General features: G+C 41.2%; 1 protein-coding gene across 2 annotated transcripts in view; it reads right to left on the bottom strand.

The window, feature by feature from the left end:
• The window catches only part of cep89 (centrosomal protein 89), a 119,609-nt gene extending 110,677 nt beyond the window's left edge, over positions 1-8,932 (bottom strand). Inside the window, exon 1 of one of the 2 annotated variants that reach the window (XM_073070149.1) lies at positions 8,776-8,932. In XM_073070149.1, the coding sequence (XP_072926250.1) occupies positions 8,776-8,814 (39 nt within the window). In that variant the 5' untranslated portion in view covers positions 8,815-8,932. The remainder of the gene's footprint in view (positions 1-8,775) is intronic. The other variant, XM_073070148.1, reaches the window with a different exon arrangement.
• Between the last annotated feature and the right edge of the window lie 2,562 nt (positions 8,933-11,494).

Consider the following 11,494-nt stretch of genomic DNA (forward strand, 5'->3'; position numbering starts at 1 on the left):
AGATTCTCCCAGTATAGGAAGCATGCTCTCCATATCCAATCAATCAAGGCCTTTTAGTGTTCAATAGGTTTCAATGAGGTCACCCCTCATTCTTCTGAATTCTACAAATACAGACCCAGAGCCATCAAACACTCTTCATGTGACTAGCTGTTCATACCTGAAATTATTTTCATGAACCTCCTTTGAACCCTCTCCACTTTCAGCACATCCTTTCAAAGATAATGGACACAAAACCGCTCACAATCCTCCAAGTAAGGCTTCACCAGTGCTTTATAAAGTCTCAACATTACATCCTTGCTTTTATATTCCAGTCTTCTTGAAATAATGCTAATTTCACATTTGCCTTCCACACCACAGACTTAACCTGCAAATTAACTTTTCTGGAATCCTGCTCAAGGACTCCCAATTCCCTTTGCACCTCAGTTTTTTGTATTTTCTCTCCATTTAGAAAAAAGTTAACCCTTTCATTTTTTCTACCAAAGCGCATGACCATACACTTCCCAACACCGTATTCCACCTGCCACTACTTTGCCCATTCTCCTAATCTAAGTTCTTCTGTAGCTTCTCTACTACCTCAAAACTACCTACCCCTCCACCTATCTTCATATTGTCTGCAAACTTTGCAACAAAGCCATCAATTCCATCATCAACATAGAACATGAAAAGAATTGGTCCTAACACAGGACCCCGTGGAACAGCACTAGTCACCAGCAGGAAACCAGAAAAGGCTCCCTTTATTCCCACACTTTGCCTCCTGCCAGCCAGCCACTGCTTTATCCATGCTAGAATCTTCCCTGTAATATCATTGGCTTGTAGCTTGTTAAACAGCCTCATGTGTAGCCCCTTGTCAAATGCCTTCTGAAAGTCCAAATGCACATTAACCTATTCTCCTTTGTCAATCTTGCTTGTAATTTCTTCAAGAATTCCAACAGATTTATCAGACAAGATTTTCCATGCTGACTACCGCCTATTTTATCAAGTGCCTCCAAGTACTCCGAAACCACATCCTTAACAATCAACTCCAACATCTTCCCAACCCCTGGGGTCAGACTAAGTGGCCTATAATTTCCTTTCTTCTGCCTCTCTAGACCTCTCAAAATGAATGCTAACATTGCACGTGCATTTCTTACCACCAACTCAACCTGCAAATTAACCATAAGGGACTCCTGCATGAGTATTCCCAAGCCCCTTTTGCACCTCTGATTTTTGAATTTTCTCTCCACTTAGAAAATAGTCTATGCCTTTATTCCTTTTAATAAAGTGCATGACCATACACTTCCTGACTCTGTGTTCCATCTGCCACCTCTTTGTCCATTCTCCTAATCTGTCGAGTCCTTCTAGAGCTTCTCTGCTTCCTCAACACTACCTGCCCCTCCACCTACCTTTGTATCGTCTGCAAATGTGGCCTCTGAACTATCAATTCCGTCATCCAAATCACTGGCATATAACATGAAAAGAAGCACTCCTAATACTGACTCCGCCAAACACCACTTGTCACCTGCTGCCAACCAGAATAGCCTCCTTTATTCCCACACTTTGCCTCCTGCCTGTCAGGCTATCTTCTATCAATGCTAGTATCTTTCCTGTAATACCATGGGCTCTTATCAAACAGCTTCATGTGTAGAAGCTTTTCAAATGGGCTTCTGAAAAACAAAAACAAAAGCACTCACAAACTCTTCTTTGTCTCTATCCTGCCTGTTTTTTCCTCAAGGAATTCCAACAGCTTTGTCAGGCAAGACCTCCCATTAAGGAAACCATGATGACTTTGCCCTACTTAATCATGTCCCTCCAAGTACCCCAAAACCTCATCTTTAATAATGGACTCCAACAGAGTCCCAACTACTGAAGTCAGGCTAAGATGCCTATAATTTCCCCTCCTGCCTCCTTCCCTTCTTAAAAAGTGGAGAGATCTTTGCAATTTTCCACTCCTCTAGAACCATTAAAGAATCAAGTGATTCTTGAAAGATCAGTATTAATGCCTCCACAATCTCTTCCACTACCTGTCGGAACCCTGGGATGTAGTCCATCTGGTACGTTGACTTGCTTACCTTTCAGCTTCCCAAACAGCTTCTCCTTAGTAAAAGGAACTACACTCACTGCTGCCCTCTGACACCCTTGAATTTCTGGCATACTTCTCGTGTCTACCACAGTGAACAATGACACAAAATACATTTCAGGTTCTTCCGCAATTTCTTGGTCCCCATTACTCCAGCATCATTATCCAGCAGTCTGATATCCATTCTCACCTTTCTTTTACTCTTTATATATTTGAAAAAACCTTTGGTATCCCCTTTGATATTATTGGCTTGCTTACCTTCATATTTCATCATTTCCATCCTTAAGGTAATTTCAGTTGCCTTCTGTTGGTTTTTACAAGCTTCCCAATTCTCTAAATCAGCACTAATTTTTCCTATACTATATACCCATTCTTTTGCTTTTATGCTGTTTTTGACTTTCCATCAGCCACAGTTGCATCATCATCCCTTTAGAATACATCTTCATCTTCGAGATACATTTATTTGCACATTACAAACTGCCCCCAGAAATTGCAGCCGTTGCTGCTTTGCTGTCATCCCCGCTGGTGTCCCCTTCAAATAACTTTCTCCAGTTCCTCCCTCGTTCTTTTGTGATTCTCTTTACTCAAGTGATACATCTGACTTTATCTTCTCCCTTTCAAACTGCAGTGTGAATTAGATCCTAAAATGATCACTGCCCCCTCCCCAAGGGTTCCTTTACCTTAAGCTCCCTCATCAAATCTGTTTCATTACACAACACCCAATCCAGAATTGCCTTTCCCCTAGTGGGTACCACAAGCTGCTCTAAAAAAGCCATCTCACAAGCATTCTACAAACTCCCCTCTTGGGATCCAGCTCCAATCTGATCTTCCCAATTTACTTGTATACTGAAATCCCCTACGACTATCAAAACACTGCCCTTATTATTTGCCTTTTCTATTGTCCATTGAAATTTATATTCCTTATCCTGACTACTGTTTGGGGGGCCTTTATATAATTGTTATCGGGGTGGCTTTACACATGTAGTTTCTTAAATCGACTCACAAGGATTCTACATCTTCCAAACCTATATTACCTTTTTCTACGGATTTGATTTCATTTCTTACCAACAGAGCCAATCCTCCCCCTCTACCTACATAACTGTCCTTTTGATAGTGCGTATCCTTGAATCATACACTCCCAAATGTGACCCTGTAGCCACAACCGAGCTTACAATGTCATACCTGCAAACCTTATCTGCGCTACAAGATCACCTTATTCCATATACTGTGTGCATTCAAATAAAACACCTTCAGTTCTGTATTCATCACCAATTTTGATTTTGCCCCATATTACATTTCAAATCATCCTACTGACTGCAATTTTGTCCTATGATCTGTTTGTCCTTCCTCAGATTCTCACTACATACAGCATTGACCTGTAAACCAACTGCCCCAACATAGTCCTATCACTCCGGTTCCCGTACTCTGCCAGCTCAGTTTAAGACCATTCAACAGTTTTATCAAACCTGCCTGCAAGGATATTGATCCCCTCAGATTCAGGTGTAACCCATAATTTTTGTCCAGGTCATTCCTCCCCCAGAAGAGATTCCAAAAATCAAGAAATCTGAAACCCTGCCCCCTGTACCATTTCCTCTGCCAATCATTCATCTTATTCCTGCTCTATATTATTATTTTAACTTTTTTTAAAAAAAAAAAATTTCTTTTTCGAGGAAAGGGTTGAAATTCACCAGATGCATCTATTCCTGCTCTGACTGGCATGTGGCACTGGGAATAAATCGGAGATTACTACACTGGAGGTCTTGCTCTTCAGTCTCTTCCCTAACTCTTTAAACTCACTGCATAGAACGTCTTCCCCCCTTTCTACTTACGTAATTGATGCCAACTTGCATCATTACCCTCACCCTCCCTCTTGAGAATCTTCTGCAGCCGTTCTGTGATATTCTGTGACCCTAACACCTGGGAGGTAACACACATCCTAGTGTCTTTTTTTTTCGCAGCCCCAGAAATTCTTGCCTGTCCCCTTATCACTACCACTCAGCCTAACTTTACCCTTCCCTGCCGAGCCTCAGGGCCTAGCTGTTACTGCTGTGCTGACAGGTCAGCCCCCTCCATCAGTAAACAAAGGGATACATTTGTTGCAGAGGGGAATAGCCACAGGGGAACCCTGGCCTGACCGCTTACTTCGTTTACTTCTCCTGGCGGTCACCCATCTACCATCTGAAGCCTGCGCTCTGGTTGTGTCCACATCAGTAAAAGTTTCATCTCTGAAGTTTTCAGCCTCCCGGATGCCCCTGAGTGCATCCAGCTCCAGCTCTTTGACCTTGTCAGTCAGGAGCTGAAGATGGGTTCACTTCCTGCAGATGTAGTCATCAAGGAGACTGTTAGGTACCCCGAAATCCCACATTTCAATGAGCAGCATTCAACTATCTGAACAACCACCCAGCCTGCACCTGTCTACCCTTTTTATCCCTCTGCCTTCTCAAACTTAGGTTCTAGCCTGTTCAACCAAAGCCTGACCACTCTAACACGGTCCACTCCAACAACGGCTGCTCCACTTAAACCTCACTCCATTTTATTGGGCTTTGCTAAATTACTACTATTCTTAAGGTTGTTACAGCTAGGGGTGGTTATGGGGACAAGCTCCCACTACCTATTAAATAGTCCCAATAGTGTGCACCTCAAATAGCCTCTGACAACCAAGTCCTTCACGTGTGACTTAGCTACTAAGCTACTAAGCCTGGCGAAACTGTTTCTACTGACGGGAGAAGGGGCAAAAGCAAGTTACAGGCACCTCAAAACCAGTCGCTTCTGACAGGGGGAACTCATCAGCTGTGGTTGGCAGCTCACCTAAGAGAAGAAAATCTTTGATTTCAAACCTCCACTGCCTTGCGGCTATACACACTCACGGGGAAGGTTTCGGGAGTAAGCCCCAAGGGAAAAATCTGGAGATGGGAGTCCCTAAAGCAGTCCTACATTGAGTTCAAAGCTGACTGACAACTCGTGCGATACTGCTGGTACCAGACTGCATTGCTCTCTGCCATTCCTTTGGTTTTATCAGATGTGTGGAGAGGGGGAGCTTGCTACATGTGCAACAGCTTGCTCTCCATATTGTCCTGCCCAGGCTTGCATATCTAGACAGCTAGGATGCAATATTCATAGTCAACTCTGACTAACAGAGGCCTCAGCAGCAGCTAAGTTACAATTAAAGTCCAGAAGGAACTATCTCCAAGTAACTCCACAATTAAATGACTTACAACAGATGTTCGGGAACTCAGTGTTCAGAAAACAATCACGGACTATAAAAAAGAAAAAAATAGGCCAAATTACCAGCAGATAAATAGGTGTGCAGCAATTTTATCAAAAATTTTCCATTAACTTTCTTAATATGTCCAAGAAAAAAATCACAATGGCAATGAATTCCAGCTGAATTAATAGTTTAATTTTTAAAAATCTTTTCTCCATTTCCTTTTTAGGCAATTTGAAATGTCAAGTATGCTAGAAATCAGAAGCAAAAGAAAATTTTGAAGTCATTTTGGAAAAGGCAGAGATTGTTAAGAATTAAAACAAGCGTATACATAAATTATTTCAGAATTGTGAAATGGCAACTCTCCCATAGAAAACAAAAATAGCAGACAGCCAGATAGAGACCAGAAAGCTCACGGTCAAATATGCTGTACTTCCTTTCAGGGGATGGAGCTGCCCTCTGAGGAAGGGAAGCGCTGCCACACGCCTACAACTGTTCACGCACAGCACCCACAGCGAAGTCTGAAGTGTCAGTAGTAACAGCTATGGGTGTGTTGGAGAGCAGCTGCAGTGGTAAGGTCACATTGGAGAGAGCTTACTCGGTACCATTAAATACTCTGGTCATGTTAGCTGACTAGTCAAGCATGCAATTAGGGCCATTGGCTTTAAGGGCACTATACAAAGGAAGCATAAGTTCTGCATCTTGTAAAATGAAGCACTGATAGAAATTCATCTTACCAATAAACTCTCGTAGTTTTTTAGTAGTGCGGGATGGTGGGAAACACATAATAGCGGCTACATTTGATGAGAAGGGTTTCACGCCTTCTGCTGAGATGTGATGGCCAAGAAAGTCAATGGTTGACAACCCAAACTGGCATTTAGCAGAATTAATAATCAACCCATGTTGACTTAAGTGCTTAAAAAAATCTGTAGAGATGTGATATGTGCCTGGATTTGGATGCATTGGCAATAGGTATGTTATACAGATAAACAAAAATATCTAGGTCTTTTAATACAGAATTTTCTCAAGCATCAGAAAGTCTGTGCTGCATTTTTCAACCCAGCAGAAATTTTAAAAGGCCAAACAGGGAGATCACAGCCATTTTGGGAATGACCTCCAAACACACAGGCACTTGACAGTAGCCCCTATCTCAGTCAACTTTAGAAAAACTTAACTTTTTAGCTTAATATGCTGAAAAGTCGTGGATGCGTAGGACTGGGTAACAATCAGGGATGGAAACCTTGTCAGGGCATCAGCAATTGCTACATGGGCAGCAACCACCATTGGGCTTAGGGACCACATGGAGGGGGCGAAGCCCAGGGACTATTCAACCTGCATACAATGGGGAACTTACAGGGCAGTAGAGTAATGGCTCAAAGTCCTTGATGTCCACAAGCTGGCTAAAAGTCCTTGGGCACACAGGAAATCTACACTGAGCAGAGCTCTAACCACTTTAGCCACTGAAGCGGACCATCACCGGTCATGCTCCGTAAGTCTCAATCCTGTTGCCAGTGGCGGCCTCCAACGATGTTTCATCACTCTTTGTCTTATGATCAGCACATTCACTTGAGCACCCATGTCACACAAGAACCATCACCCTGGAAGAGCTTCATAATAAACAGTAGACAACTTCAGCAGCTGGAACCAGCAGTGTTCACAGAGCTCAGGCATCCCAATGAGCTGGCACCATCAAAGCTGCAAAATAGTCAGCACTTCCTGATGTTGATACCAAAGCGAGTGTGGTAAAAGAACAGGAACAGGTGTGTGTGTGTGTGTGTGTGTGTGTGTGTGTGTGTGTGTGTGTGTGTGTGTGTGTGTGTGTGTGTGTGTGTGTGTGTGTGTGTGTGTGTGTGTGTGTGTGTGTGTGTGTGTGTGTGTGTGTGTGTGTGTGTGTGTGTGTGTGTGTGTGTGTGTGTGTGTGTGTGTGTGTGTGTTCCTGCTGACCAAGATTATTGAGGCAGGAACAGGAGAAGGAATTATGTGCCTCTGCCTGGCTGAGTGTACACTACCAGTCATCTTAGCAAGCTCCCTATCATCATTCATAGGGTAATAGTGAGGCCTATGTGAACTTCATCAGACATTTGCTGCATAAAGAGTTATTTAAAAATAAAACAAGGATGGTGATTTATCACCCATTGCGTTACCCTACACTAACAGGAGAGTGACAAATAACAATATTCGCTTGATAACAATGAAAACAATGATAGAGCCATTGCAGTTTCAGGATGATTTGCAGCTGGACATGCTTGGTCAGAATTTGCAAAGTATCTCAAACTGTTCATTAGAGTCATAGAGAAGTACAGTACAAAAACAGATGCTTTGGTCCATTTATTCCATGCTGAAATTATTTAAACTGCCTACTCCCCTCAACCTGCATCCGGACCACTGCCCTCCATATCCCTACTATCCACATCTCAATCCAAACCTCTCTTAAAATTTGAAATTGAGCTTGCATGCACCACTTGTGCTGGCAGCTCATTCCACATTCTCACCACCCTCGGAGTGAAGATGATTTCCCTCATGTTCTCCTTAAAACTTCTAACCCTTCAATCCCACTCAACCTCAATGGGAAAAGCCTGCTTGCATTTACCTTATCTATACCTCTCATGATTTTGTATACTTGTAACAAAACTTCTCTCAATCTTCCAAGTTCTAAAGAATGCAGTCCTAACCTATTGTACAGTGCTATCCATCCCTCTCCACAGTCACTGCAATTTCGAGTTCTGGGGTCTTCTCTTCAACTGGTTCTGAAAGTCAGGTGTGCTGTTCCGTTGGAAATGCGATCCGACATTTTATACACTTACTGTACATGTTAATCTTCTAAACCACGATTGCCCACGTTGTTGATGTCCTGAATGTCAGTTTATGATTTCGTCGTTCTCATATTCACTAATTTAATGCTGAAGTTAAAGCCTGCCAAATTCTGAAGCATTGACTCTTCAATATTAATCTAACTTCAAACAGCGATTAGATAACGATTTTAGTATCAACTTAAAATGAAACAGCCTTAAATCTTCAGCCACACGCTTTAAATTGTTCAAAATCAACCATCAGGACCTGCATTTGCTTTAGTATCAGAAACAAACTGCTGGAGAAACTTTGCAGGTCGTGCAGCATTGGGCGGTGGGTGTATCAACACTCATGCCGGGTCCGACCCGAGGCGTCAACAATTCCTCTCACCCCAACCCTTCAAATGCTGCTCGACCCACTTGAGTTCCTTTGCTGCAGATTCCATCATCTGCAATCTTTCAATTCTCTCTCTAGTCGCCTGAACTGTAAATGCTCGAATATAATCTTTAAGAATCATGCGTGCTACTCATACAACGTCGAGGATTACTTTAAACAATTGCAACAGTATTGTCATTATTGCCTGATCGTTCAGGTTGTCCCAAATCTCATGATCTTGATTCCTAAAAAGGACGACCTTATAACTGAAAGAACAAACCCTCGAACGCCCAATCACATGCAGCTGCGCTTGAGTTTGAAATATTTTAAAAAATCTGATCTCACTTACAAATGGCATGTTATTCTGTCTTCTAAATGTAAATGGCATTTCGATTGCAGTTGAAAAGTCTGACTATCCTAGCGACACGTTTAGCCACACAAAAGAAACTTTACACAGGAAATAGCAATGTCTTCCCAGGAACGCTTTACAGTCATGGTACTTGTAAATAAAACCTCCTTCCATTGGGTCAGCGAGGAAAATTCGCCCAATCCCAGACCGCGGTGATCATCCTAGCAACAGACGCTATTCGAAATCCGAACTCTGTTCCGTCCCTGCGATGAGATAAACGGCTCGTCTCCCTCTTCCTGGGGATGGGTCATCTGGGAAGGCCTTTCTTTTTGTTCGTGAATCAATTGATAGATTTGGTTGGTTCTCCGCTGTCACTCTGGAGTTTAGACGTCCCTTTAGTGCGATGCCGTTCTCGAAACAAATGATTTTTGCAGGACTACGTTTTCTAAAATTCCCTCCCCTTCCATTTATATCTCTCGAACCGATCCTTGACAACTCATGTTTATTATTGTTCTCTAATTACAGTCGTTAATTAATAAGGATCGCTACTAGTTTATATGTAATATATAAAGTCGCTTCTGATAAATATGTAGTGGAATATGGTGTTGAGCAATTAAGATTTAAACAGAAACGGACTGCTAAGGGCAAATAACATCTATAAGAAAAGGAACTGACATGAATTAGTGACCTTATTGTAAGTGTTTGCAGAAGACATAGGAAAATCACCCAACATCATGGAAAAGACCAAATAAATTCATTATCGAAGTGCACTTAAGTCACCATGTCCCTGAGATACATTTTCTTGCGGGCATTCACAGTACATGTAAAGAAGCACAATAGAATCACATGATAGAGAAGGGCAAACAACCAATTTTCAAAAGACAACTGCAAATACAATAAATAATAAATAAATATAGTAGGTAAATAGATAGGTTGTGGAGACATTAATAATGATCTTTCAAGAATCACTAGATTCTGGAATGGTTCCGGGGAGTGGAACCATTTTCTTTGCACGGGTCGGTTCCGAATCCAAACAGCCAAGTCGCAGCAGACCCCATGCATCCTGATCTTTTGGATTAGCCTCCCATGAGGGACCTTGTCAAATGCCAAACTAAAATCCATGCAGACAACATCCACTGCCCTACCCTCATCAATCTCTCTCATCACCTTGTCAAAATACTCAATCAAGTAGGTAAGACACAACCTGTTATGACAACAGAGCTATGCTGGTTCTCCCTAATCTGGCCATGGGTTTCCAAATGCTCTTGTATCCTATCCCTAACTATTTCCCTACAACTGATGTGAGATTCACTGATTCATAGTTCTCAGGATTTTCCATTGTTCCCTTCTCAAATGGAGGTACAACATTAGCTACTCGCCAGTCCTCCGGGACCTTGCCTGTGGCTAGAGAGGACACCAAGATACTGTTCAAGGCCCCAGCAATCTCGTTCTTGCATCCTTCAATAACCTGGGGTAAATTCCATAAGGCCCTGGGGACTTATCCACCTTAATACTCATTAGGAGGCCAAATACTTTTTCCTCCTAAATCTCTAAACACTCTAATGTTCATTCAGCACTGATCTCCTGGTCCTCCATATCCCTTTTTTGGGGGGGGGGGGAAATCTGAAACAAAGCACTCATTAAGTTCCTCACTCACATTCTCTACATGCATGCAAATGTTCCACCCTTTATCCTTGAGGGGTTCCACCCTCTCCCTAATTACCCTCTTGCTTCTTTATGCACCTCAAGTCTTCGTTTGATCCTAATTTCCGAGGCTTTACATACTTTTTCTTCTTGGCTTAATTTCATTTTTAGAATCTTTTTATTGATACATAATCTTCAACAGCTATAAGATAATACAAAACTTCAACAAATTAATATATATATAATTAGTAAAGCTGAAGAAAATTAAAAATTGATAGCAATATATAAAAATGAAAAGAGAAAAAAATTATGCAAGGAAAAGAAAGAAAAAAAACCCCATCTAATTGAGAAAAAAAAACCACTAACTACAAAAAAAAAGAAATAAACCATTAGGAATCAACCCCCCGGAGCAACATGTCTAACCATCCTCTATATATATATAAAGAAAAAGAATCATCAACTGCCAATTCATATTTATATAAAATAAGATTGGAAGGAAACCATAAAAAATAATTCAAATTAAATGATAATATTTGGCAAAAGAGCCCCATCTTCTCTCAAAGTCAAATCGGGGATCAAAAGTTCTACTTCTAATTTTTTCCAAACTGAGGCACAAAATTACTTGAGAAAATCATTCAATTAATGTAGGGACAGAGGTATCTTTCCATTTTAATAAAATAGCCCTTCTTGCCAATAATGTTGATCTGAAGATGAAATACCCTGAATATGATGCGGAACTATTCCAAATAGAACAGTTATTCTATTAGGTTGTAAATTGATTTCCAGAGCTTTAGAAATTGTAGAAAATAAAGATTTCCAAAATGGTTTTAATAAAGAACATGACCAGAACATTTGTAGCTACTTCAGTTTTACACCTATCTCAGTGGTTATCTATACTAGGAAATATTTTAGATAGTCTCTCCTTTGTTAAATAATAACGGTGAACAATTTTAAACTGAATTAAACAATGATTAGCACATATAGAAGAATTTATGTTTTTCAAAACTCATACCCAATCTTCATTAACAAAGATCATATTAAATTCTCTCTCCCAATCTCGTTTAATCTTTAGTGA

The sequence above is a fragment of the Hemitrygon akajei genome, chromosome 17 (genome assembly GCF_048418815.1).
Source record: "Hemitrygon akajei chromosome 17, sHemAka1.3, whole genome shotgun sequence".
In the NCBI taxonomy this organism is placed as follows: Eukaryota; Metazoa; Chordata; class Chondrichthyes; order Myliobatiformes; family Dasyatidae; genus Hemitrygon; species Hemitrygon akajei.